Here is a 27560-nt window from a genome sequence, read left to right on the forward strand (position 1 = left end):
GGCAGGAAGCGGCGGTTTCCCCGCGGCGGCGGCCGGGGCTCGGCGGCCTCGCGGGCGCGGGGTACACGTGGGCCGGGGGAGCCGCTCCGCCAGACCCGGCGGAGGGCGGTGCTCCCCTCCCTCCCCGGGCCCCGCCCGGTTTCCGCCGCCCGCCCCTCCCCCGGAAGCCCCTCCCGGCGGCGGCGGCGGCTGCGGGCGGGGCGGCGGTGGCGGTAGCGGCATGGCTCGGGCGCGGGGCGCGCTGTGAGCGGCGCGGGGCGAGGATGGCGGCGCTGCGGGCGCTGCTGCTGCTCGGTGAGTGCGGGCGCGGCGCTCCGTCAGCCCGGGGTTCGGCTCCGTGCGGCGCTGCGGGGGCTGCGCGCCCCGCCCGGTGGAGCCCCGCGCTGGGGGGGTGGGCGGTGGGCAGCGCCGCGCTGCGCTGCGCTGCGCTCCGGGGGCGCCTCGCTTATTGCCGGGCCGCGCTCTGCCCGCAGCCGGTGGCACCGCGGCCCGCAGGGTGTGCGCGGCTCTGCACGGCTCTGCGGTCGGAGCGGCTATTCGCTGAGTCAACGCTTCTGGAAAGGCACAAAAATCCCGAACGGGAGATGTCCTTCTGCCGGGGCCTTCAGCTCCCCAAGGAGAACCTCCGAGGAGAGGAGCGAGCGGATGAGATCCCGGCGTTAAGGCGCTTGGGCGGCTCTGCTGGCTGAGCCCGGGCTGCCATCTGCCTCCCGGCGCTCCCTCCGCCGTGGGGATGCCGTGCCGGCGCCCGCTCCCCGCCTGGCCCCGTTCGTCCCCGTGGCGGTGGGCGCACGGCCCGGACCTCGCTCCCCCGCGGCCACCGAGCGGAGGGAGGGAGAGGGGAGAGGCAGCGGGCGGCCGGGCGCTTCACAAAGACGCGAGGGCGGTGAGGCCCGGCTGCGGGTATCTGCCGGGGGAACCTGACACTGGTATTTTCCTTCCCTTCCTTGCCATTCATCCGCCGGTCAAGCCGCGGAGATCAAAGCCGTCCCCCGGCAATTACACGTGGGCCTAAGTCAATAGCCGGACCCGCACCTCTCTCGGTGAATAAACACTCCTTCCTCTCTGAGCGTTTCCAAGCGCAGCCCTCAGAGCTGGAATGCGAACTATTCCGCGGAGCAGCGGGTGTTTCCACAGCCCGCCGGGTCCGGCGGCTCGGAACAACCGCGCATTTAGCAGCGGGCGCGGGCACAAACGTGCCCTTTGTGAGCGCGGGGAAAGCCTCCCCTCCCCGGGTCGGGATTGTCGGTCGGGACCCCGGGGAGACGCCCGGGGAGCGGGGAGCATCTCCCGGCTGCGGGGAGCCGCGTTCCGTGGGCTTCGGGGCTGCGGAAGCGGCCGGCGGCGCGTCGGTTTGGGGGCGTCGGGGTGGTCCCGTGCCGTGCCCGCGGAGACGTTTGGGGGCCGTCCGGTTGCCGCTCGGTAACGCCGTGCGCCCCGCTCGGGGAGCAGACGTTATCTGGTGCCGCGGGGCTGCGGCGCGCCGTGCCTCGTGCCCCGGCGTGCCCGGGGAGCGGTCCTGCGGCCGGGCTGGGAGGATCGGCGCTCCGTGGGAGAGCCGGTGGGCGGCGGGTGAGGCCGCTGCGGGGCGGCAGGCGCTCCGTGGGGCCGCCGTGGAGGTGCGGAGGTGTTCCCCGTGAGCCCGCAGCGGCGCGGGCACGCGGTGTGCGCGGGTCGGGGCGCTGCCCGAGATCACGGGCGCGGGTTGACGGTCCTTTGATGACGTCCTTTCCAACCTCGGCGATCCGTGGTTCGGATCGTCCCGTCCGAAGGGTTGTCCCACGCTCCCCTTCGGCACGGGACGGGGATGAGCCGTCGCTGCCCCGCAGGTCACAGCAGGGACTCCATTTTGGGCCGTGCCTTTGTTTGGGGAAGCGCTCGGCAGCAAGTGCCATCCCCGCGTCTCTACCTGTGCTTCCTTCCCATCTGCGCGTCCCCTGCTGAGGAGCCGCGGAGGATCCTCGAGCCAAACACAGGCGCTCTTTGTTTCGAAGCATCAATCCGTGTTGGCAGCCAGGTCTGCAGCCCATGTGCTTCTCATTGACTGCTGCTCCGGCTCCGTTCCTCGCTCCGAGTGCCAGCATTTCTTTCTTTATTATTATTATTCTTTATTTTTTCGTTTTATTATTTGATACAAAAACGTTTTTGCCTGAGTTTAAAAGGCTGAGCCGTGCGGTACTTGTACGCTCAGTGTAAGCCTTGCTGTTTCTTGGAGGCACAGTCCTTGCCTACACGTGGAAGAGACGGCTCTCCTGCCCCGTGGGAGGTGACCTATGCGTGCTGTCCCAGCAGCAGAGAGGGAAGGGGATCTGGGTGCAGCTTGCAGCTTCCAGGAGCCGGGGCAGCAGGGTGCCACTGCCAACCCTCCGTGGCAGGCAAAGCCCCGGTTGAAACAGAGCAGGCTTCTGCTGAGTTTTGGGTGCTTGTGGGCTGGGGTGTGCTCAGGGCCCCTGGGTGCCCGCGTTGAACTTGTGGTGTCAGGTGGTGGGGACTTTGGTGAGGCCGGGACGGGTTATGGCAGCCTTCGTGTGCTGCAGGGAAACTGGTATGGGCAGGCTCCCATCTGGGAAACCAGGTGGCACAGCAGCTTTTGGCTCTGTGAACCTTCCAGCTGCGGTGAGCAAGGTGGTGCAGGCTGGGAAAGGCAGCAGCACTCCTGGGGCTGGTGATGGGAATGGGGGCTCCTTCAGGATGAGGGACGTGGTTTAGTGGGCACGGTGGTGGCGGGTTGGCGGTCAGAAGAGATGATCTTAGAGGTCTTTTCCAACCATAATGATTCTATGACTCTATGACCTGCCCTTCGACTTCCATCCTAGGGGGCAGGGGTGCTGCTGGGTGCAGCTCTGGCCACCCTGTATAGTGCCAGCACAGTGCCTGCCAGCTGTCACTGCGGTCCCACCAGCTCTGTACCCAACACCTGAAGTGTGATCAGCAGCATGGAGAGCCCAAGCCTCCTCCTGGCTGCAGAGGGGAAGGCCAATGTGTCCGTGGGCAGCTCAGGCTGGGCCGTCCTCTCTCTCAAACGCTGTGCTGGCACGAAATAGGCACGGTGTTGCTTGAGACCTCAGATAAACACTTTCCTCATTAGGGTGGCTTGTTGGCCTCTTCAAGAGCACAAAGAAAGCCTTTGATTCCAAAACAGACAGCGACTCTCCAAATGGTTAGAGGCAGGACAGGCTGTGGCTTGCAAGTGCCTTTGTTGCTCTCCGTGCGGCGTGCTTTGGTGTGTGTCCCTGCAGCCCCAGGGAGGTCCACTGCCTGCTCTGTGGCAGCCACCAGCAGTGCCCACGTCGGTGGGAGGAGAGCTGGTGTTCCTCGTCTCTCCCAGCAGGAACAAGAAGCACAACCGGCTGCCTGGTAGGGCTCCGTGCTGGGCTGCGCGTGCAGCTCTCCCACACCATCCCTGCGAGCAGAGAGGAGTTCGTGCTGCTGAGGAGAGTCATTGGGTTGCCTTGCTGGCTGCAGCTGCCCTGGAGAAGGGCCAGCGTGGATAGTCTCCTCCAGCAGCTGAGGGTTCGTGCGGATCGTTGCAGACCAAAGAAAACAGAGCTTCCTGCGTGTTGCTCGTTGTTTTCCTTGGTCCCTCTCCTGCCTTGCTGCCTGTCCTGAGCACTGGGAGCATCCTGAGGTGGTGAGCACGCCGAGAATGGCCAGTCCCCAGGATGAGCCTTCTCCTGTAGCCCCAATGGTGGCTGAACGTCAGCCGGGCGTCTGGAGAGCTCTGCGTCCTCCAGCCAGGTTCAAACAGATGTCTAGCCAGCAAGTGAAAGGCTAGCTGTGGAGGTGATAGATGTGACTTCTCCATTGGGTTAGCTCCTGAGGGCTCTCCTTGTTGCCTGGCTCTGAGCTGTGGTGTCCACATCGAATTGTAGCATCTCTTGTGTCTTCCGGAGCCAGGCCACCACTGATGGGGAGGGAGATATCAGAGCGGGGCTGCTGAGGCTGTCAGGTGATTGCTGGAAATCACAGAGACCTTTAGGGTAGAAATTGTGGGCCTTTCTGTAAGTTGGAGCTTTGCTTTGGGCATATCTGCAGCAAGCATTCTGCACAGTTATCGATTTGTGCCCTGCTTACAGCTTCCCACACAGTGACTTGTCTCCACTTTTAGCACAGAGGTAATGGAGCAGCGTTTCACCAAGAAGCTGCCTTTTAATTAATATTGCATGAGCACAGGAAATACTAGCTTCTCTGTCTACTTGCCTATTTCTGTGGCTTTTAATATAGGTTCATAATTGGCCCCGATGAAAATAAACACGGATCTGTGCCTTTCTGTGCCCTCTCTGCCAACGGGGAAGGAGAAGGAGCGAGATGGAGCCTGCAGTCCTGTGGGGCGTGGTGAGAGGCAGGTATGGGGAGCTGCGGGTGATGCCCAGCAGGCAGGCAGGGTGACAAGGAATGGAAATGAGCAGGCAGTGCGTGGCAGTCTGTTGATGAGTGTCCCTACAATGCTGGTGAGCCTGTAGGAACAGGAGGGGCACCGCCACAGCCGGTGGAGCGGGCCCCTTGCAGGTCTCTCCTCAGTGGCCTTTTGGCAGCTCTGCTTGGCTCCAGTGCTGCTGGGAGCACGGGGCATGTTTTGACTGCTGGGAAGAGCCGGTGTGTCGTCCGGAGTGCCTTTCCCAGGAGCTTTTCTTGCCTTTGAAGGGGAGAGGAGCAAACAGGTCGAACCTGCATGAAACCAAGTGGAGAAGCAGGATGCTCCAGAGGCTCGCTCACCTCAAGCTGGACCCATGGCACAGCCTGGGCTCCAGCCTGGCTTTGACTCCGTCCCTCCACACCCTCCTTTTGAGGCTGGAGGGACGGCTCTGGGTGGGCTCAGAGTCCCTGTATATGCCGTTCGCCTACAGGGGATGGCAGAATGGAGGGGGATGCCAAGGTGGTTGGTGTGCTGGCATCAGTGCAAGTTCTTGTCTGCACCTCCTCCTGGTCAGCCCCTCAGCTGCTGCCCCCATGCTCTTTTGCTCCTGGGATGCTTGTGCAGCCTGAGTTGAGCCCCGTCTACCTTGGGGTCTGCCAGGTAAGGAACCCCTCTGCCCGTCCTGCTCCAGAAAGCAAATTCAGCAAGGCATCCTCACAGAATACATCTGAGGGCCAGTGCTGGTCCGGGCAGTTTTCCTCCCTGTGGTGCATTTGGTAGCATCATGCACTGAAGTACAGCAGCTCAAATGAGTAGCTTTGGTGCCAAATGTGCTTCGTGCTCCAGCAGACAGGCCTGGAAGGTCTCACTAGCAGGGGTGTAGGCTTGGGCACTGGGCTGCCAGCCTGGCACCATGGCCAACAGCAGCAGCTGCTGTTCTGCGCCTGCATGGTGATGGGGCGGCCAGCCTTCCTGGGAAGCTTCATGTGTGTGCTTCCCCTCCTTGTGATGTTTCCCTTGTCCTGGCCTCCTCCTCCTCCTCCCCCCACATCCCTCTCTCATCTCTGCAGCTTGAGCTTCTCTTCTCTGGGCTGGCTGGGGCTCCTGTTTGCTGAAGGGGAGCACCAGGCAGCTCCACAGAGCTTACACTGGTGTTTCCCATCATCTGCTGGAAAAGACGAGGAAGGGAGGAAAGCATGAAGCCCCGGCCAGGGGCTCCTCCGTGCACGCAGCACTGTTGTGAAGTCCTTCTTGGCTGGATTTGGGGTACAGGAGCCAGAGTGAGGGGGTATGAAGATACAGCAGTGACTGCTAGCATGATGCTTGTGTGACCTGGTAGGTCATGCGTCGTGCTTGGGCTTGGTGATCTTGAAGATCTTTTCGAGCCTAGGTGGTTCTGGTCCTGATTATCATGAGGCAAGATCTTGAGTGGTCGTAGAATTGTGGAATATCCGGAGTTGGAATGGACCCAACTTGTTTTGCAAATTCTTGTACAACAGATTAGACGAGGTGTGTGACTTAACAAGAACCGGAGAGCTTCAGGCAGAGGCCACCAGCAGTGAATGAATGAATCAGTGGTCATGACAATCTACAGCACGTACTGAGCTCTGACAAAGAGCTTTCATAGAATCACAGACTATCCCAAGCTGGAAGGGCCCCACAGGGATCACCGAGCCCAACCCCCGGCCCCACACAGCACCCCCAGCCCCAGTGTGTGAGAGCGGTGTCCCAGCGCTCCCTGAGCTCCGGCATCGGGGCCGTGCCCACTGCCCTGGGCAGCCTGTGCCATGCCCACCGCCCTCTGGGGCACAGCCTTTCCCTCAGCCCCACCCGCCCTCCCCTGACACAGCTCCGTGCCGTTCCCTCGGGCCCCGTCGCTGTCACAGACAGCAGAGCTCCGCGCTGCCCTCCGCTCCCTGTGAGAGCTGCGGCCGCCATCGGGCCTCCCCTCAGCTCCTCTGCTCTGAGCTTGGCAAACGAAGAGGAAGCAATGCAATCTGGTTGCTGCAGGGTCTCTCCGTGTGCCCTGAGCCGTCTCTGTTGCTGGCAGGACCTTCCTGGCCTTTCAGTGTCACCTGAGCAATCCTACACCACCAAAGGGGTTTTGCATGGCCTATGCCTTTTGCATTCTCATGGGCCCTCACTTAATTTTGGGGAAGCATGGTGTCATACTTCGAGGCCGCGGTGCAGGGAGCACGTGGCTCATCCTGACTTTGCTTGGCATCTGTCTGCTGTGTTCCCTTCAATGGGAGAGGAGCAAAGCAGCCTTGCTGCGTCAGCCTTCATAGGGTCATGGAATCACAGAATCATCTGGCTTGGAGAAGACCCTCAAGATGACTGAGTCCAGCTGTCCATCAGACCCACTGCATCCATCACTTAACCGTGTCCCTTAGTGCCACGTCCACGCATGTCTTAAACACCTCTAGGGAGGGGGACTCGCTGCGTCCCTGGGAAGCCCATTCCATTCTTGACCACCCTTTCCATGAAGAAATTCTTAATGGTGCCCAACTTAAGCCTCCCCTGGCACAATTTGAGACCATTTCCTCTCATCTCATCACTCGAGGCAAGAGTCTGACGCTCTCCTTGCTGCAGCCTCCTTTCAGGCAGTTGTAGAGCAATGACTTCTCCTGTCCTTCTCCATACCGAGCAGCCCCGCTTCCCTCAGCCGCTCCCCATCACACTGTGCTCCAGAGCCCTCACAGCTCCGCTGCCCTTCTCTGGACACGCTCCAGGCCCTCAGTGTCTTTCTCGCAGTGAGGGCCCGGCACTGAGCGCAGCACTCGAGGTGCGGCCTCACCGGTGCCAGTGCGGAGGGACGGTCACCATCCTAGCCTTATTAGCTATTCTATTTCTCGCGCAGGCTTCTTGGCCACCTGGGCACGCTGCTGGCTCCTGTTCAACCCATCCGGACCAGCTGTGTCTCCAACCTGCTGCACGCTGCTGGTAGCACGCGTCAGCCGTAAATCAGCGTTCCGGAGGAGGCCGGGGAATATGCTGGAGGGCTCCGAGTGCGCCTGGGAGAGTCAGTTGGCAGCACCAGTGGGTGCAGTGAGCTCAGCGCTGGTGCTGAGTCACCCTCAAAGCATCTGTGCTCCTCAGTGGGGCTTGGCAGCCCAGCCGGCACAAGGTCTGCGCAGGAGCCTTTGGCTGACGGGCCGTTAAGGAGGGTTTAATTGAGCCAGCAGGATATCCAGCTCCGACCGCCAGGCTTGCAGCCTTCTCATCTCGCTTGCTGCTGTGTCTCGAGGGCCTGGTGGTATTGGCTCTAGCTTTGACTTGAAGGTCAGGCAGCGCCTGATGTACTTCTCTGTAGTGATCCTCTGCATTGCAGGGCCAGTGGGCTCAGAGGTTCGTGCCTCTCAGTGCGAGAAGGCCAGTTGGGCTCGGGTGGCTGCGGGCCACCACACAGCCCTGTGCACTACATCCTTTCCCTGGGGCTGCTCCCACCAGAGGTGCCCACGTGTGCTCTTGTGAGAGCTGCCAGGAGCACGGGCACAGCCCTGCGTGCAGGGCATGGTTCAGAGCGATGTCAGCCCACTTTCCAGACGGCCACGGAGTCGTTCTGACCAAGGCCAGTTGTGCTGGTTCAGCAGCCCCAGTCAGCTGTGGGAGCCACCGTAGCTGCTGGGATTCCCTGGCCCAGTCTAGCATCCCCACTGCAGGAGCAAGGTGCTGGGCATCCGCCATCCAGCCAAGACTGCTAGAGAATCCCTTGGCCTTGGGGAGACCACCTGCCTAGCATGCAGGCTATCCCACCAGACTGTGAGCAGCCCTGCTCTTTCTGAGAGTGAGGAGGAACCTTCCGGGGTGGTCCCATCGCTCCATGGGTTCGGAGTGGTGTTCCTGTTGCTGTACTGGACCCCGCTCCCCACCACCACCCTGTCCCCAGCCACGTCGCTTTGGGTGGCTCTGCTTTTATCTTGCTGCCTGGAGGCCATGCAGGTAAGCACGATCCTCCTGCAGAGCTTTTCTCTGGTTGATACTGGGATGTTCTCCCACAGTAGATGTTCAAGCAGCTCCTGTTCCTGCTTTGGGACTGCTTGGGGTGGACTGCTCCCCTTCCCACGGCCATCTGCCCCCAGCACGGTGCTGTGAGCACCGCCTCCATGTTCACTCCGTGACTGATTTACAGCCCCCGACCCCCTGGTGGCTTTGTTCTGCTTTCGTGCAATAACTGCTCAGAAATTGGGCTGTGCCGTTCCCAAGGACGGGCCCGGGAAGGGCAGGGAGGGTTGCTGGAGGGGAATCCCCACAGCTCCCAATCTCTCTGAGCAGTGCTGGGGAGGCTAATGGGAATTGCACTACGTGGTTATGGGGTTTTTTTCTCCCTCTTCTTTTTTTTTTTTCCTCGATTCTAAAGCTTGATTTGAAGGGCTGAGTTGGATTCCTGGTGGTTGCCCTGTGTGCGGAGGTTGGTGGGGAGAGGTGCTGTGGTCCCCACTGCGGAGCAGCTGAGGCTCAATGTTCTGCTGGGAGCCAGGATGTTCCCAAACAAGGGCCTGCATCTGCCATGCATCGCAGGGCTCCTGCTGTGGGCCGTGATGTTCTGTGGTGTCCGGGGCCTGGTGCAAATGCAGTCTTGCATTGTCACACAGGGATGGAGGTGAGGAAAGAGCGATCCAGCTCTGCAGTTTTCATCCGGGACCCAGGCCAAACTGCGGGATGTGCTGTGAGATGAGCAGATGCTTCCAGCTGTTACAGGATTGGGATGCCTCCGTGTGTACTTTGAACTTGGGTTGCTTTCCCTCTGGATCAGTAAATCCCACTTGAAAGGCTGCGTATCTGGGTGCTTTGCGGCAGGGCTCTCGGAAGGATTTCTGGTCCCTTTTGGTTGCCAGGTGTGTGGCATGGCCAAAGGGACAAAGAGAGTGTTTTCTTGCGTCCTTCGTTGTCTTGGCCTGCTCTTGGAGCTCCTGGTGCTGGAAGCCAGAGCCACTCTAACACAGCATCTCTTGGAAATGCAGGGTTGGACCCATCCAGCTGTGCCGGTGACTCACATAGGGATAATCTTTTTCCCAGGCATGGGGCAAGTTTTTCTCTTTACTTTAACTAGAGTGGGACACATTGTGGTTTTAAAAGACTAACATGATGGGTGCCCAAAGGCTTTCCAGATGTTGAGCTTGCTCAGACCAGACCCGCCATGCTCGGAGCTCCTTGCCTGCATCAAACCATTTCCATCTGGCCTGGCGGGGGAGAGGGCTTTATTGCAACTCGACCCATTTGAGAGGCTTTCTCAACTGGAGCCTCTCGCAGAGAGGAACGTGCTGGCTGGAAATCATTTGGAGATGCAAATCTCTCCGGGTGTTTGGCTTGGCTGCTGTTTCTGCAGTATCTGCTAAGCAGTGGAATAGGCTGTGCACGGAGCAGGCGTGCTCCGAGCGGCTGCTTTACGTGGCTGTAGGGACCAACCCACCGGGCAGCGGAGTTGCTTGTGTTATTCAGCTGTAAGGATTGTTTCTTGCCTGCTTCTACGGCTTCAGCTGGTGCAAGTGAGCGTGCTGCCTCCGTGTTTGAGACCAGGACGGGATGAAAAGCTGACCCGTGTGTCGTTCCGTGCCAAAACTGTGCATTTACAGGAGCGTGTTTGTAATGAACTGTGCCAGGAAACACATGGCTTGCTCGAGCTGTGAATGGGAGGTCTGTACGGGGCCCTGCGCACACTGAGAGCCTCGCCAGGACAAAGAGCAGATGCTGGCGTGCCGTTCTTGCTTGGTGGCAAGGCGCTGCTGGCAGGAAGGAATGGCTGCTGGCAGTTTGGGGTGATGGACCTCCACGGGGTGGGAGAGAGAGAAAAGGGCGGTTCTCCATGTCTGGATGGAGATTATTTGATCCTGAGTTTGGGGCTGCCCATCCCACGTTGAGCTCCCTGGGGCATGGGACTCGAGAGCGAGCCGCTCGGTGCTTTCTGCTGACGTTGGATGCTCTTTTCCTATGAAGGCTGCCTCTGAGGGGTGCTGCCTGATGGCTGAGCCAGCAGTGTGCCCTGCAGCCAGAAGGGGCAGCCGTACCCTGGATGCTGCACTGCCAGCGGGTGACTGTCCCCTCTTGCTCTGTGCTGCACAGCTTCACCGCCGGCACTGCCTGCCGTCTGGGTGCCGCAGTACAAAAAGGACGTACCCAGAAGTACCCCTGGCATCCTCTCTGCAGAAAAGTGCCCTTTGTGGTCACTGCAGGGTGCCCAGCTCCTTCCGCAGTGTTTGAGCTCCTCTCTGCCAGGCGGCCATGCCCTGTGCCAGAACGCTTTGGAGGAGCTGGCTGGTTTTGCACCTGGCTCTTTCCATTGCACCCTGGTACCTTTGGTGTTGGTTTTTTTTGCCCTCATCAGCCAGGCGGATGTGAGGCCTCCTGCTGATGGGAGAAGAGGATAGTTCCCTTCTGGGGAGGACACATGCGGTGTGTATGCTCTGGGATTTGCCTCCCTGAGCTCTGCAGATGCGTTGTAGCTCCTCTCATCCAAATACCCAGCGTTAAAGGAGCTGGCTTGCACATGTGGCAGGGCCAAGGCAGGGTGAACTTTGCAGAATCACTCTGGGAGGCAAGGCTGCAGGATAGCACTGCTGTGGCCTAGCTGCAAGCTGCAGAAGCCCCACAGACCTTTCCAAACCAGGAAACCTTAAAACCTTTTCCTAATTCCTATTCCCACGCCTTTAGCGTGTTTGGTGGCTAGCAGCTTTGGGATTACTCACATCCTTACGTCAGCCATGGTGTCTCAAGAGCCAGCTAACCTAGACTTCTGGGGGTCAAAAAGAATAGTATGAGTCCTTTCCTTATCCCCTTGTGTCCTTAGCCCAGAGCTTGCCCGGCTCCCTGATGCCAGGGTATGGGTGGCTCGTGGTGGGGAGGGGTGTGGATGTCCCAAAGCAATGTGCAGCACCGCTGCCTGCTCCCAGCTCTGCTTCCCAGCGCGGCTGTAGGTGAGCTGCAGGCACGGCAGGGATCGGGGCTGTGCAGCAGCTGAGGGCTTTGTGGTCTGAGGCTGCATTCCCCAGCGATGTCGTTAGGCAGGGAGACAATGAACTTTTCGGATCGCTTCAAGATGCGGGGCAGGGAGTGTGCTGCCTGGTCTCCTCGGCTCGTGCAGAGCTGCAGCAGCCAGATGGGCTTGGAGGAGCTTGGGAGGAGGGCGTAGGGGCCAAGTCTTGGGGGCATCCCAAGCCCAAAAGGTGCACTGAGATCTGCTTTGGTGGAAATTCAAGCCGGAAATGCAAGAGTTTGCGTGAGGGCGTCTTCCTGGGAATCTGCCGTTTGCAACCTTAAAGAAATGAAATTAATTTTGAGCAGAGCGATACGTCGGTGCGCGAAGGGTGCTGTGTTCCTGGATCTGGATCCTCGCCATGAGAATGCTCTCGGAGCTGGGATGTGGCGGAGCCTCCTCTCCTCTTCCCACTGGTGCCTGTCCCTTCCCTTTGTGGGGTCTGGGAATGCCACCGGGGGACCCGCAGGTACCGGTGCTGCTTTCCTGTACCATTCACTCAACCTCCGTCAGCTGCCTCACCTGCACGCTTCTGTGGTGCCATTAAATGCACCTCGGGTGAAACTGCACTGGGTGTTTGCAAGCGTGCCGAGTTTAAAACCACGTTTATCCAACTGGGCTGAAGCTTTCCTGAAGAGCTCTCTGTAGCCACAGCTAAAATGATTTTAGGCCAGAAACATGTGTTGAGGGTTTCTTCCCCCAGCCGGGGATGGTTTGAGTCACGTGCATCTGCAGCTCACTTGTGTTGCCAGCGTGTGCATGTAGAAGAGCTGCTTGGCTGGGCCCAGCCACACCACGAGGGAAGGGCTCTGCTCTGGCTTGTGTTTTCTGAGCTGGCTTCCTGTGCACATAGTAGAAGTGGTGTTGCATGAGTATTTTTTCAGGTGGCGATGCTGCCCAGCCTGGATTAGCTTGTGAAGTCGCACGCCTTCCTGGAGGTGTCCGATCAGACAGAGCGGAGCCAGCTCTGCCCTCCAGGTACTGCAGGAGCTCTCATCTGCCAGCTTGGGCCACTCTGGAGGACTGCAGCAGCTCAGCCCCGTGTGACCGTGGCTGCTCTGCGCAGCGATGCCGAGGGCTCTGCTTCCCCCTCCCCAAACACTGGGCTCTGCTTCTGTGGATCGAGAGCGTCCACTTCTGGGTTTCTGGGGTCTTCTACTTCCAAATAGCTGTTCCACATCCAGCTGCTACCCATAGAATCATTAAGATTGGAGAAGGCGTCTAAGGTCAGCTAGTTCAACTGCTGCCCATAACCATGACGCCTGCTAAACCACGTCCCATCTTTCCTTACAGCCCGAATCTCACTTGTTGAGTTCCAGCTTATGCAGCCAGTGTTTCCATGGCACCTCGGATGCCACTGTCAGAACACAACACAGGTCTCTGGCTCTTACTGCGCTTTGCTCCTTACTTATCCCAGTTTGCTTAGGCACGCGTACTCGATGAGGATGTTCATGGCATGGATCTCAATTGACCTGAGCTGGTTGTGTCCGTTTCTGAGATTGGAAGGCAAGAACACAAATACTTCTTCCTATTTCAGCATGGAGCTGGATCGCAGTGCCTCCCGACACCTTATGCAATCCATGCTTCCAGTGTGGAGCTCATACCAAGCGTTGTCCACGTCCCCTGTCCCTCTGCAGAGCTGTCCTTCTCGTGCAGAGCTGGGAGCTCATCACTCTGGCCGCTTTCCTCCTCTCCTTCGTGACAGAGCACTTCAAAGATGCTCGACATCCGCCTGGCTTGGCCTCTTTCCTCACAGAGCACAGTGCTGGGAGCAGAGCCCTGCAGCTATCGGCGTGCGCTGAATTGCCCTTTGTCTGCTCTCCTCTCTGCGGCCAGCTGGTAACCAGAGCAGAGCGCCTGCATGGCTGGCTGCGGCCAGGCGGCGGCCGGACAGTGTGTCCCCAGCAGCCACACCAAGCGCTGTCTGCAGGTCCCCAGGCACTGAGGCTCGTTGTTCGGAGGGAGGACACTGGGGTTTTCCAGCACTGCTGGAGGCTGCAGCGTGGGTCTGCTCACCCGTGTCTTTTGCTCAGTGAGCTCGGACTTCACAGCTGGGTGGGGCTTGGGGCTGGTGGCTTGCTTCCTCCCTGCAAAGAGATGCTTCCAGCCATCCAGAGCCACCCCGTGGCCGCTATCAGGCCGTGTGGTCAGCCACTGCAATTTCTTGTTTTGATTTCGGCTGGCAAGTATAGAGGCTGCATCCTCTGTGCTGTGCTCCAGCAGCTGTGTTCATTCCTGGAGGTGATCCTTGTTCCGGAGCAGTTTTTTGCTAGGTAACATCCGAGGGTGTGAGATAGAGTCGTGGTCCCAAGGAGAGAGGATTTGAGGAACGCCTGGAAATAGTCCATGTGTTCTGCTCTGGGACGATCCTGCTGCACGGTTAAGGCTTAGGGCATGTTCCAAAGAGGCAGATCGGGAGGGGCACAAAGAAGCACCCGAGCTGCCCAAGGAAGCTGCTTGCCGTCCAGCTTTTTGGCAGCAGATTCACTAGCCTGGATGCTGTGAGATGCCTCCATGTGCAGGCTGGACGTGCAGCAGCCACTACTGGCACCCCAGGGAGCTGTGCTTGTCTCAGAGCAGCCCTTTCCGCATGGTTGTTGGGAGCTAAGAGCCTTAGAGCACCAAACCTCTTTGAACGTAGGCGCGGGAGTAGCCGAGGTCGATGAGCTCTACAGGGGATTGTGCTTCGGAAGATGTTTCTCCTCGTGCTGCACTTTCAGCTGTCTATAGGCCAGTGTGAGCAGCGGTGCTTCCCCACTGCTCTGTGCCCATCCACGTGCTCTAGTTGTGCCCTCCTTTCTCTGTCCCGCAGCGGTGGGGGCTCAGGCAGCGATCCGTTTCGCCAAGGAGCCGTACTCGCAGGACGCCCTGCATGGCCGCAGTGCCATCCTCCGCTGCGAGGTGGAGGAGCCGGCCCACGTGGAGTTTGAGTGGCTGCAGAACGGGCTCCCCATCCAGGACACGGAGCAGCGCTTCAAGGAAGGCAGCAACCTCCAGTTTGCTGCTGTCGACCGGCATCGGGATGCTGGGAGCTTCCAGTGCGTGGCGAGGAACGTGCAGACCGGGGAGGAGGCTCGCACGGCCAACGCGTCCTTCAATATCAAGTGTGAGTGTGAGGCAAGGGCATGGTGCTCTCTTCGGAGGGCACGGGACTGGGAATGCCCGCTGGTGTGAGGGGTGGTAGTTGGGCAAGGACTAAGGAAGCACAGCATAGGCCAGGTAAGTGGGGTGCCAGGAAATGGTTTTGAGTTGCACCAGGGGAGGCTTAGATTGGATATCAGGAAGGATTTCTTCAGGGGAAGGGTGGCCAGGTGTTGGAACAGCCTCCAGGGAGGTGGTGGAGTCCCCATCCCTGGAGGTGTTTAAGAAGCATGTGTATGGGGTACTTAGGGACATACGTTGGCACTGTTAGGGTGGCGGTTGGACTTGATGATCTTAAGGGTCTTTTCCAACCTATGTGATTCCTCTCCAGCTCCCACATCCTTCGTGCCTTCTAGGCCCATGCATCTTCTGATGTCGCCAAGGCTCTCAGAGATGCTGCCTTCCCCATGTGTGTAGATGAAATGGGGATGTTACAGCACCAAGCGTGTCCTGGGCGCCGCAGGTCCTTTCAGAGCCCATCTCATCCCTTAAGGAACAGCTACACGGGGCGGAGAGGGGCGTTTGCAGGGTGGCGTCCCTTTGCTCCACGCTGGCTGGTTGCCTGTTTTTACTGCGTTGGCGCCCAGCTGGGCTCAGGAGCCAGCCGCGCTGAGGCTTCCTTTGGTCACGCAGGGATGGAGACGGGCAGCGTGGTGCTGAAGCAGCCGGCCAGCGCAGCTGAGATCCAGCCCTCCTCCACGGTGGTGCTGCGGTGTCACATCGACGGCCACCCGCGGTAAGGGTTGCCTCCCGAGGAGCCCGGCCGGAGGTCCCCCCGCGCCTTCGCCGCGCGCTCTTCCCCTCTCTCTGTCTCTCTCTCCTCCTCTCTCCTGCGAGGACGCAGTAGAGTCTAGGGAAGGCGAAAAGCAGGATTGAGCCTGCGGCCGAGCACCGGGGGAGAAGGCAAACGGCTTCCTCGGAGCCGCGTAGCGAGGAGCACAGTAAGGACGGGCTGTCACAGCCCGGTCGCTGCGCTGCTTGGTGTGCTGCGGTCACTCTCCGTCGCTTTCCGATCATGTCCCGTCCACTTGGCTGCATGTCTCATAGCTTCGTGTGTGTGTCGGGGCCAGCGGTGGGAGCGGAGAGCCAGGGAAAGGGCCATCTCTGGGCTGCCCCCTCCGCACACCCACTCGCCAGGGAGCCCAGCAGCCGCTCGGCGCCCGCTCACCCTCTCGCCCCTGTCTCGCAGCCCCACGTGGCAGTGGTTTCGGGACGGCGCCCCGCTCCCCGACGGCCGCGGCACCTATTCTGTCAGCAGCAAGGAGCGGACCCTCACCCTGCGCGGCGCCGGCCCCGATGACAACGGTCTCTACTACTGCTGTGCCCGCAGCGCCGTTGGCTCCGTGTGCAGCCAGGACAACTTCACGCTGAACATCATCGGTGAGTGGTGTCCCCACGGCCCTGCTGAAGGCCTCTGTTTTGGGTTTCCTGAAGCACAACGGTAAGCTGCGGGCTGCTCTGCTTTTCTTACCCTCCGGTGGTCTCTGTTGCTGCAGATGAGAGCTTCCCCCAGGCGGTGGTCGTCCCGGAGGACCTCATCGTGACCAAGAACGAAGAGGCCATGTTTGATTGCCAGTTTGCAGCCGTGCCCCCTCCCACGCAGGAGTGGCTCTTCGAAGACAGCCCCATCACCAACAGATCCAAGTAACAGGGACCCCAGTGATGTGGGCAGGGCTGGGAAGAGTGGGGAGGGGGCACCAGAAGTAAATGAGAGAGGCCAAACGCTGGCTATGCCTGAGGGCAAGTGTTCAACGTCAGGCTGGCCGCTGGGGATGGTTTCTTAGCTTGGATGGCTTGGGTTTGACATAGCTTTGTTCCTTGTGTGAAGCCTTCGTCAGCGTAAGACTTACAAAGCAATTTGTCCTTGGAGGAGTGTGTTAGGCTGTGAGTCCAAGATGCCTGTGCATGATGATCCCCAGTGCCGGGGATGTCTCCCAGCCACAGATGTTTGTGTCTGGTGATTCAGGGAGCCAGTGCCCCAGACACCCACTCGAGACAGTTCCCAGAGCCAGGGACACATCCCAGTATCAGATACCCACAAGTGGTGTTCCCCAGGCTCAGGGATGCCTCCCAGCCTCCAGCATACACGCAGCAGTTTACTGGGCTGATGGCTGTCTTGCAGTTCCAGCTGCCTGCATGTGGTGACTCCCAGAGCCAGAAACGTTTGTAGGCCCCAAACACCCATGCATGCTGTGATCCCTGCAGCCTAGGATGTCCCTGCAGTAGGTTGCCCATGCATGGTGATCCTCAGAGCATCTCCCAGCCCAGCCAGGTTGCCTGTAATGGGGATCTTGGGCCAGAGATGTCTCAGACGGACTGTGCCAGACAAGCGGTGCCATATGGGGCCACATGCCCTCTGGCCTGGCAGCTCCTGGGCGCCACCTTGTGCCCCTTTTCCCCTTTCCTGGCTGAGCCATCATTTGGAGCTGGCTCATTTTGGGGTGCATCTTTCTGGAAGCCAGCTCTGCTCCAAGGAGAAGACTTCTCTTAGCACGTCTCCTTGATGAAGCATGCATCCCACTTCCTCCTTCATTCTGCTTCCCTTGCTTTGGCTTGGCAAAAAGGCCTCCCCGTTTGTTCTGTGGGCTGCTGTAGGACATCATGGGGCTGTGGCTCTGCCCCACGTCCTGCAGAGACGCCTGCTGAGGTCTGCCTCTCCCCTCATGCCCAGGACAACTGTGTTTGCCAATGGCTCCCTGCTGATCACCCAGGTGAAGGCCCGCAGCACCGGTGTCTACAAGTGCATTGGCCATGGGCAGAAGGGGAAAGCTCTCGTGCTGAAGGCGACTCTGCGGCTGGCAGGTGAGCTCCTGGTGATGGGGTGGGCAGTGGGTCTCATAGCTGCACTGTCCCTCTGGAGCTGTGAGATCACATAGTAGCAGGCCGGTAAGCTGGTACATATGGCTTGTGCACATTTTCCCTTGGCTGGTGGCTCCTGTGGGGACAGCGATGCTGGTGGGATGGCCAAGCTGCCCTTTTTGAGCCCCGCTGTCTGTTGCTCCTCTCAGAGATCGAAGAGATGGCACCCTTCTCCCCGAAGGTGTTGACAGCGAACCAGGGACACCGTGTGTCCTGTGCTGCCCCGCGGGGTGTACCCACGCCCCAGGTCTGGTGGGAGAGAAACCAGGAGCGGGTCCCCACTGCTGGCAGGGTGTACCAAGAGGCAGAGCAGCTCGTTTTCACTAGCATCACCGAGGCAGATGCGGGGATCTATACGTGCCATGCTGCCAACAAGGCTGGGGAGAAGAAACAGGAGCTGAGCATCACCGTGGCTAGTAAGTAGCTTTCTGAGGAGGGCTGGGAGCACTGGAAGAGGCTGAAGGGGTGGTTGGGGTGAGCTGGGGAGGGATGTGGCATTCCTGCATGTCTCATGACTGGTTGCAAGCTGCCCATCCTGGCCAAGCTGGTGCTGGCTGGATGGTGAGTGAGTGCACCTGTGTGACCCCTAGCGGTACCCAAGTGGGTGGAGATGCCCAAGGACAGCCAGCTGGAGGAGAGCAAGCCAGGATACCTGCATTGCCTCAGCAAGGCCTCTCTGAAACCTACAGTCACCTGGTACCGCAACGGCGTCTCCATCTCCGAGGTGAGGTGACAGGGCAAGCCCCCACTGCAGCTTTTCCTTTCCTTGTGCTCACATCCAGAATGCGTGGTGCTGCTCCTGACTCTGCCTCCGTCCACCTGGCACCTGGGAGCTCAGCGGGCTGTCCCTAGCCAGCCTTGTGCTCATGGGATGGTGGTTGGAGGAATGGGTCTGAGCAGGGCTGCCCCTGTCTAGGACTTGGCATGGCCAAGCCCTGGATTGACAGAGTGCCACGGACAGGGTCTGAGCCCAGGGCTGATGACAGTGTTGTTTCTGCCTCCCTACCCCATCTCTGGGCAGGACTCACGCTTTGAAATCTCAGAGAACGGTACACTGCGTATCAACAACGTGGAGGTGTACGATGGGACGATGTACAAGTGTGTGAGCAGCACGCCGGCAGGCAGCATCGAGGGATATGCACGGGTACATGTGCTAGGTATGCTGGCAAGCACTTCGTGTCCATTCCATGCAGGGAGTTCTCTTGCCTGCACGAGAGCCTTTGATGCCTCCCGTGGCCAGGGCACCTAACGGCACCTCTGTCTCTTGCAGAGAAGTTAAAGTTCACTCCTCCACCCCAGCCACTGCAGTGCATGGAGTTCAACAAGGAGGTTACGGTGTCCTGCTCAGCTACTGGCCGGGAAAAACCCACCATCCAGTGGACTAAAACAGGTGAAGGGGACTTGGATGGGATCTGTCTGTCTTTTATACGGACGCCAGGACCTTCTCAGGGTGGTTGAGATGGGAAGGCACCTCTGGAAGCCGTTTGCTCCAACCATCTGCTCGACCTCTGCCACCTAGAAGTGCTTGCCCAGGACCATGTCCATGTGGCTTCTGAACTTGTGTTGGCCCACTTCAGAGGGGGGGAAGGTGCTGTGTGGCATAGCGTATCACGTGTGGCTGCTACATCCCTCTTCTTGCCGTCCTGCAGATGGGAGCAGCCTGCCATCCCATGTCAGCCACAGAGCTGGCATCTTGTCCTTCCACAAGGTGAGCAGGAGCGACTCAGGGAACTACACGTGCATTGCCTCCAACAGCCCGCAGGGTGAGATCCGTGCCACCGTGCAGCTGGTGGTGGCAGGTGAGGGCTCTTCAGCAAGTTTTCCTGCTCTGCTGGGGCTCCTGGGTGGCACTCGGGTGGGTGGCATGTCCTTCCAAGGGAGGAGATGTCTGGTCTGACCCCAAGCTCTGCCTCACGCTGCTTCAGTGTCTGGTTTACACACCCCTAGAGGGCACGTGCCATGCTGCTGTGCTGGCCCTGCCTTCTGCATGAGCTCAGTGTCGCTCCCAGGAGCTGACAGCCTCCATGTCGGCCTCTCTGCCTCCAGTTTATGTCACCTTCAAGCTGGAGCCGGAGCCCACAACCGTGTACCAGGGGCACACGGCCATGTTCCAGTGCCAGGCAGAGGGGGACCCCGTGCCACATATCCAATGGAAAGGGAAGGACAAGATTTTGGATCCCAGCAAGCTTCTGCCCAGGTACACAGCCTCCATTCCAAGTGGGACAGGGTTCAGCTGTCCCTTGTCCCCAGCTAGGAGGGCACGCACTCAGTTGTCTCCATGTCTGAGGGCCTGGGCTCTCCTAGCTTCAGCTGCAGATGATTGTTCTTGGGCACTGCATGGCATGGGATGCAGAACTGTTACAGCAGGGATATGAGGCTGTGCTGTCCTGGGGATACAAGGCTGTCCCGGGGATACGAGGCTGCGGGTGCCCAAAGCCTGCCTCTGCCCTCTCATGTTTGCAAAGGGCTCTGTGTGGTTGGCAGGATTCAGATCATGCCCAATGGCTCCCTGGTCATTTACGACGTCACCACCGAGGACTCTGGGAAGTACACCTGTATTGCTGGCAACAGCTGCAACATCAAGCACCGCGAGGCCTTCCTCTATGTTGTAGGTGAGGGAGGTGCCCGGTGCCGGGACGTGGCCTCCTGCCATCCCGGGCCCCACTGCTGGGGCTTTTCCTCTTTCCTCAGCACATTCTTGAGGAGGGTTTGGGAAATCCCTTTGTGCCCTCATGGCTTCGGTGCTCTCTGTCCCACAGACAAGCCGGCAGCAGAAGAAGATGAGGGACCCAGCAGCCACACACCCTACAAGATGATCCAGACCATTGGGCTCTCAGTGGGAGCAGCTGTCGCCTACATCATTATCGTGCTGGGGCTGATGTTCTACTGCAAGAAGCGGAGGAAAGCCAAGAGGCTGAAGAAGCACCCGGAGGGCGAGGAGCCCGAAATGGAGTGTCTGAATGGTGAGGCCAACATCCTCGGTGGTGGGGGCTTCCCTGGCAGCCCCATAGCCTTGAGGTGGCGCGGCTGAGGGTGAGCACGGAGCTCCTGAGGCACAAGGGGCTGCTGCTCAGCTGTAGGGTCTCTGGCTGTTGGTTTTGGCTATGGCTGGTGGCAGGAACCTGCAGCCAGGTGAGAAATAGGCCAGGAAAGGGTGCTCTTCTGTAAACCTGAACCCAAGATATCTCTGCAGCATCGTTTCCGCTTTCAAAAGCTGCTTTAGTTCTTCCTTGGACATCGTGTTTGTTCTTAGGTCACTGATCCCAGGGCGGACTTTGGAGTGATGAGGAGCAATCGAGTTTGCTTCCTATGTAGTTCCCTGGGCCTCTTCCTGCACTGGTTCTTCAGCATGCAGCCTCGGCCTCATCTTCTGGCGGTTGCTGTGAGGTCCTGGCAAAATATCACAAAGGGGTTTGTCGGCTGTTTTCCCTCTTATATGGATACTTTCAGGTTGGAACCAAACCTCCAGAAGAGAAGTCTGACTGTGCAACCTTTCTGAGAGCCAGGACGCATCTCTGCAGCTCCGTGCTCTGCTGCTATCCCCTCTGCAAGCTCTTCACATAGCCAACTTGCAGACCGCCCATGTGCCAGCAGACTCTGGCCATCATCCTCTTCCTTGGAAAGGATTTGTCTGAGTCCTTTCTCATGTTGCCTCCGTTTTCTTTTCTTTTCTGTTGTTTTTATCTGACTTTCTTACATTTTTATGCCAGTAGCCTTTTCCTTTTCTTACTCCCTTCACACAGAACCAGTTTAGCTCTCAGAGAGCTGTGTCCTCAGTAGCTATAGCCCTTGCTCAGCTGCCCAGATGTCTGCACTCCTTTCTGGCATTTCCATTGCCTCCCTTGGAGAAGTGGTTTGTGTGGATTGACCCCCCAACATCATTTCTGCTGTGGTCCCCGTGTAGCGAGGTGGCCTGAAGTATCTCAGCACCTACCTGGTGACAAGAGTTCCCTGCCTGGCCACCAGCTGGCTTTGCCAGTGCCAGACAGATTGAACCTTCCTATGGATTTGCAGTGACTGTTTCCCATGGATTTCCTGCAGATGGATGTATTCCTAACAAGTCGGTCATCTTTTGAGGTCACACTCCTGGCACTGTGCATCCTCTGCTTCTCCTCAGTGTCCCTCCATCTGACTGTGCTGCTTTTTTGGGTGAATACGGAGGGGATCTGGGAGGTTAACTGCTCTGGAAACTGATGGGAGTATTGAATTTCCACTTTGGTATGTGCTGATTTCTCCAGGAGGTGCTCACATGGTGCAGGCAGGTGGGCAAAGCAGGGCTTTATACTTGGCTCCCCTTTAATACTTCTGGATGCCCAAATGAAACTTCATCCGTCTTGGCCCCTTTGTTATCACCTGTCTTTTCAGAGCTCTGTGAAGGATGGGGATGACTGCTCAAAAGCACTGCCACCCACTGGTGCTGTCTCTCAGCAGCGGAGTACTTGCTCTGCAGCCTTTGGTATTTTCTTGGCACGGTTGCAGTGCTCTTGTATCATCCTCTTGGCTTCAGGCTTCTAGTCTTGAGACACCATCAGTCATCGCCGCAGACAGCAGAGGCTCAAACAGCCTGTAAGTGCTGGGCTGCTGGCAATTAGCATAGAAGCAGGGTGAGCGCAAGTAGTATCGAGCTTTGATTTATTGGGCAGATGGTGTTTTTTTGCTGTGGCCTTCTGCAAGTATTGCTCCAGCCTGTGGGAGAGGACAACGTGTCAGTAGCCACAGCTCTGAAGTTAGCACATCTCAGTCTTCACGGCACCCAGCCTACCCGTGGCAAAGCCAGGTACGACCAGGTGTTTCCTTGTTGCTTGCCACTAGGCAAGCTGAGATGGAGTGTGCACAGCAATGCACGGTGATGCTGCACGTGTGTCACCTTAGCTCAGTGCTGTGCTCTGCACTTTACATTCAGCTCACGAAAGTTTTGCTTCCTAGCGCTGGGTCTGATCCAAGCAGTACATGCACAAAAAGTCACCGTTTGCTTTCCACGCCACATTCTCTCTGCTACAAACACAGACCTCCCTGCTTTCTTGTGGCAGCAATGATTTCTGCTGCTCACTCGCTTCTCTTTGTGCCAGGGAAAGTTCTAGTGGGCTTCCTAATCAGAAAGTGTGCTGGTGTTAATTGCAAGGACAGCACGCTCTAGCGCTGCTCTAATCCAGGTGGTAGAAGAAGGTCCAAGCTGCCCTGGTGCAGCAGGTTCCAGGTTACATGGAGGTGAGCGTTGCAGGAGCAGGGGGGTCAGGTCAGATGGACCCAGGGGTGTCTTGGATGTTAGAAGACCGTGTGCAGGGCCCACTCCACCTCATGTCTGACCTGCTGTGGTTGTGCGGACTTCTATCCACGGGCAGCTGTGATGTAGCCACCCCTAGGGGATGTCAGCGTGATGTGGGACAGACAAGGCCAGATGGGGCTAGTTGGCTCTGGGACCAAAGCCATTGCTCAGCGTCTGATTTCAGGGCTGGCGGAGATGGGGCCGGACGTGAGCCCACGGGGAGCAGCTGTGGGGAGGGCACTCTGTGGGGCTGGGGCAGCAGGCTAGGGTGCTTGGGGTGTCTGGAAGGGGCTGGTCCCCAGAGCGATGTTGCCGGGACAGTCTGGCAGGATGTTGAAGCCACGTGTACACCCTTTGCAGGTGGTACTTTGCTGCAGAATGGGCAGACGACGGCGGAGATCCAGGAGGAGGTGGCCTTGACCAACCTGGGCAGCAGCTCTGGGGCCAGCAAGCGGCACAGCGCCGCTGACAAGATGCACTTCCCCCGTTCCAACCTGCAAACAATCACTACCTTGGGTATGCTGGGCCACCCTGTCCTGCTTCTCAACAAGAAACTCCTGGTCTGACCTCCATTGTGTGCCAGCCAGGAAACTCAGTGCACTGGGGGGCACAGAAGGTCCTGCTGCTGTTGGGCTGCCTGTCCTAACGCATGCTGTATCCCTCTGTGCTGCTCTGCACTTCCAGGTAGGGGGGAGTTTGGTGAAGTCTTCCTGGCCAAGGCAAAAGGTGCAGAGGATGCCGAGGGCGAAGCGCTGGTGCTGGTGAAGAGCCTGCAGACAAGGGATGAGCAGCTGCAGCTGGACTTCAGGCGCGAGGCAGAGATGTTTGGCAAGCTGAACCACGTCAACGTGGTGCGGCTGCTGGGGCTGTGCCGCGAGGCTGAGCCACACTACATGGTCCTGGAGTATGTGGACTTGGTAAGGGCCCTGCCAGCAGCTCCTGAGCCTGATGGGGGGATAGTGGAGATGGCATCCTGCGTGTGGGTTGGTCTGGGCTGGTGTCACTGCGTGGACGAGGCTGAGGAGGCAGGGCTGAGTTTACAGGTTGCCCAGAGAGCTGTGGGTGCCCTCCACCCCTGGAGGTGCCCGAGGCCAGGTTGGATGAGGCCCTGGGCAGCCCGAGCTGGTGGGGGGGCAGCCAGCCCACGGCGAGGGGTGGGTGATTCTATGAATATCAGTGTTTCCAGCATCTGGAAGTGTCCCGGGGGGGGGATGGGGCTCTAGAATGAGGGCTGGAGGGCCCCCTTTCCCTCCTGATTTCTCGGTTATGTCTGAGATGCAGCAGAGGAAGTGAAGCTTTGGGACCCTTCACTGCACAATGGTTGCAAATGTGGACTGCTGTTAGGGGGAACCGGGAGCTGGTGGGATAGAAAGCCCTTTGGGGCATGGATGACCTTCTGGAAGCATGGGCCTGCTTGCCCTGACCTTAGGCCTTAGGGAAATACTAGTTTGCCCTGCAGGGACCAGGAGGGCCATGGCCCATGAAGCAAGGCTCCTTGTGGGCCCATCACATCTAGGCACTACGGGGGCCAATGAGCATTGGTAGAGCGTTGCCTCTGAGCTTCCTTCTATCTCCTAGGGGGACCTGAAGCAGTTCCTGAGGATCTCCAAGAGCAAGGATGAGTCCCTGAAGCCACAGCCCCTCAGCACCAAGCACAAGGTGAGCGTGTGGCTTTGGAAGCACCGCAGCGCTGGGGCTGCTGGGGAGGGCTGCCGGTGCCAACATCTCTCTGGGGCCAGGTGTCTCTCTGCACGCAGGTGGCCCTGGGGATGGAGCACCTCTCCAACGGCAGGTTCGTGCACCGGGACTTGGCGGCCAGGAACTGCCTGGTGAGCGCCCAGAGGCAGGTCAAGGTCTCAGCCCTGAGCCTCAGCAAGGACGTGTACAACAGGTCGGCTGGGATCCTGGTGGGGGGCGGGGGCTCGGCGTGGTGCCCATCTCACCACCTGCAACCGTCCTGCCTGCAGCGAGTACTACCACTTCCGCCAGGCCTGGATCCCGCTGCGCTGGATGCCGCCCGAAGCCGTGCTGGAGGACGAGTTCTCCACCAAGTCAGACGTGTGGTCCTTCGGGGTGCTCATGTGGGAGGTGTTCACGCAGGGGGAGATGCCGTACGCCCCGCTGGCGGATGACGAGGTCCTAGCAGGTATGTGGAGCACCTCGTGCATTGCGGCCTCTGTCCTTTTCTTGGGGCCGGCCAGGCCGTGTGATGGGCGCAGGGCTGAGAGCCCGCGTGGTGGATGCTCCTCGCTCCCCATGGAGGGGATCGTGCCTCCTCCCAACATCCCCTCGGCTTTTGCTTCTTTGCCAGGTCTGCAGTCGGGAAAGACGAAGCTCCCGCAGCCCGAGGGCTGCCCTTCACGCCTCGCCAAGCTGATGCAGCGCTGCTGGGCGCCCAGCCCCAAGGACCGACCCTCCTTCAGCGAGCTCGCTGCCGCCCTCGGGGACAGCCCGGCCGACAGCAAAGCCTGAGCACCTTGCTGGGGAAGGATGCGGCAGGCTGGGTGGGGGCTCTGCGGCTGCCCCCGGTGCTCCTGCGGCCTTCGCTGAGCCCGACCCCAACGCACGGCACCAGCGGCTGCTGGACTCAAAGCACAAGCCAGTGTACTTCCCCCACACACCCCCTCTCCTCCGCGGGTCCAAAAAGCCCGCGGGCTGCTGGCACCGGGCTCTCCCTCCCCGCTCGCCACGTGCATATCTGTCCGTCCGTCTGTGCTAGGCATGCCTGCGGGCACGGGCCCGCCATCAGGAACACGAAGTGCCTGGCATATGAAGGAGACGCTCCACCACCTTTCCCCACATCCCTTCCCCGTGCCTTTTTTTGTACGACTCCTGGGGGCAGCGCTCTCCTCCTCCTCCTCCTCCTCCCCCTCCCCGGCGCGCTGCCTCCTCCCCACCATAGTATTTCTGTTACTGGAACGCAGCCTAGAGTGGGTTAGTTTGTTTGCTTGAGCGGAGGGTACCGCAGCCAAGAATGGTTGGGTTTTTGTTGGGTTTATATGTGCTGCTCTCAATAAAGAAGGCTTTTTTTTTTTTTTTTCCTCTCTCTCTCCCTTTTTTTGGTGTCTCTGTAAGACACTGCTGTCAGTGCCTGCTTGACTTTTCCTCCTGGGGCCAGGAACCCAGGTGTGGGGGAGACTCCAGCCACTACACCTTGTGCATCTCTTGGCAAGGAGAAGGCCTGTGCTGGGGCAGGCCCTGCAGCATGACAGATGTGTCCCCCGCGCACGGTGGTGAGGGTTTGGGACAGCCCCAGAGGAGCTGTGAGCTCTCCACAACCACAGCCCTGGACTGTGGTTGGGCCCTGAGCAACCTGCTTTAAGTTGGCTATGCTTTGGCCATCAGCGGAGCAGCAGGATCCCCTGTTGGCCGGGGGAATGCTCACGTGGAGCATGAGAAGGGCTCGCTTCTGGAAATCTGCTGGAATCATGTAGGTTGACAGAGATCTTCACAATCATCAAGTCTAACCATCAACCGGACCTACTGCATCCCGCTACAGGCCAAAGCCCCTGGGGAGCTGAGATGCCTGAGCAGACTGCGGCCTGCTGAGGGAGTCCGGCGGTGGGCTGTCAGCACCCTGACCCCTCGCTGCCTCCACAGGCCCGACTGCAGCCGCTGGCACTGAGCACAGCAACAGGAGCCGCTGTGGCTGCAGGGCGCAGGATGTGCCCTCGCTTCCTCCTTGGAGCCCTCTCTGGTGGATGGCAGCAGAGCCTGTGTGTCAGGCCCAGCGAGCGCCCCTGTGGTGTGCATCCCGCCTTGCTGCCCTGTGTGAAGGCGCCAGCAGTTGGAGCTATGGGAAGCAGTATCAGGATGGGGTGCTCAGCCTCACCCCGATACGTCGCCAGGGCTCCATTGCCTGCCCACCACGCGTGTATGGGAAGGCACCAGAGCTAGGACAAACTCCAGGCCCAGAGGGTGCAGAAAGACTGGGGGCTGGGGTTGTGTATTTTTGGGAGTGATGTCATGAAAAAGCTCTGTATGCTCGGGGACGAGGCAGATGTTGGCCAAACTAATTGGAAACAGCGGGCTGAACAAATAGGGCCCTAGCTAAATGCGGCGCAGGGGAGCGGGCTGGTGGAGCATCCCACTCCGGCCTCTGCTGGAGGAGGAGAGGACTTGGACAGCTGACAGGGATGGGGTCCCACTGCCCGAACCCAAGTGGAAGGAACACAGAGCCTTGGGAAAGGAGGACAACCTGCCATACCCAGGGCAGGAGAGCAGCATGGCTGCACTGCAGCAAGGGGCCACATGGCAGCCCCGACCCCAGACGTGCATGGCACAGGACGAGGTGCAAGCAGCAGGCACGTGTTGTCCCAGCTGCCAACCGCCTGCAGCAGAAGGATCTCTAGGCCTTGTGTCTCCACATGCCCTTGAGAGCTGTTCTTGCTGTAACGTTCCCTGGCTGCCCCTCAGCCCCTGCACACCCAGAGACCTACCCCATTGCTCACTCGGTTTGCTTCTGCTGCTCCGTGGTGCTTGGGTGGGTGCGTTAGGGCCCCCTGGGGAGCCAATGGGGCCAAATTGCTCAAAGCAGCCTCACCTGGGACCTCCCACCCAGGGGAGTGGCCCAGGAGCTGCACTTAAGCTCAGGCCAAGGCTGCTGGGGGTTCCTTTGGTCTGTGGTGGAGGTGCTGCTGCTTTGGCCCAGCTGGCAGCACGTGTTGTAGCTCTCTTATCCTGCCTGGCTCTGGGCCTATCTCCTGGTCGGTACACAAGCAGCTGTAGGAGGACTGTGCCCAGCACCTGGCTCGCTCTGCTCCGCTCAGGTACTGTGGGACTGCTGTTGGGTCTGATTTGTGTCTCCCTGCCATTCCCATTTACAGAGGCCTAGGAGCGGGCTGCTGCTGCAACCCCCAACACACTGACAGCACACACGTCTCTGAGCACATCCCCAAGACCGGGCCTGAGGTCTCCGAGGGGCTCAACTCTCAGCCCAAGAGCTCCAGGCCTGAAGCGTGGTG

The 27560-nt window shown here is 59.3% G+C and overlaps 1 protein-coding gene across 6 annotated transcripts; it reads left to right on the top strand.

Annotated features, from left to right (window-relative positions):
* Positions 1 to 223: 223 nt before the first annotated feature.
* PTK7 (protein tyrosine kinase 7 (inactive)) lies at positions 224 to 25634 on the top strand. 6 transcript variants are annotated; one of them, XM_046938695.1, is made up of 21 exons: positions 224 to 11799; positions 12215 to 12308; positions 14143 to 14436; positions 15105 to 15207; positions 15661 to 15851; positions 15968 to 16115; positions 17143 to 17273; positions 17480 to 17746; positions 17921 to 18054; positions 18352 to 18487; positions 18601 to 18720; positions 18980 to 19129; positions 19377 to 19527; positions 19815 to 19942; positions 20090 to 20293; positions 22957 to 23112; positions 23281 to 23513; positions 24175 to 24255; positions 24336 to 24487; positions 24564 to 24742; positions 24908 to 25634. In XM_046938695.1, exons 4-21 carry the CDS (start codon positions 15107 to 15109, stop codon positions 25066 to 25068), a joined length of 2823 nt encoding a protein of 940 aa, XP_046794651.1. In that variant the 5' UTR covers positions 224 to 11799; positions 12215 to 12308; positions 14143 to 14436; positions 15105 to 15106; the 3' UTR covers positions 25069 to 25634. The 6 variants fall into 6 exon arrangements, 5 of the variants coding, with proteins under 5 accessions (XP_046794651.1, XP_046794649.1, XP_046794650.1 ...); XM_046938693.1 differs by lacking the exon at positions 12215 to 12308 and having other exon boundaries at positions 224 to 294; positions 11639 to 11799; XM_046938694.1 differs by having other exon boundaries at positions 224 to 12308.
* The last annotated feature ends 1926 nt before the right edge of the window (positions 25635 to 27560 follow it).

Source organism: Gallus gallus, chromosome 3, assembly GCF_016699485.2.
Source record: "Gallus gallus isolate bGalGal1 chromosome 3, bGalGal1.mat.broiler.GRCg7b, whole genome shotgun sequence".
Lineage (NCBI taxonomy): Eukaryota > Metazoa > Chordata > Aves > Galliformes > Phasianidae > Gallus > Gallus gallus.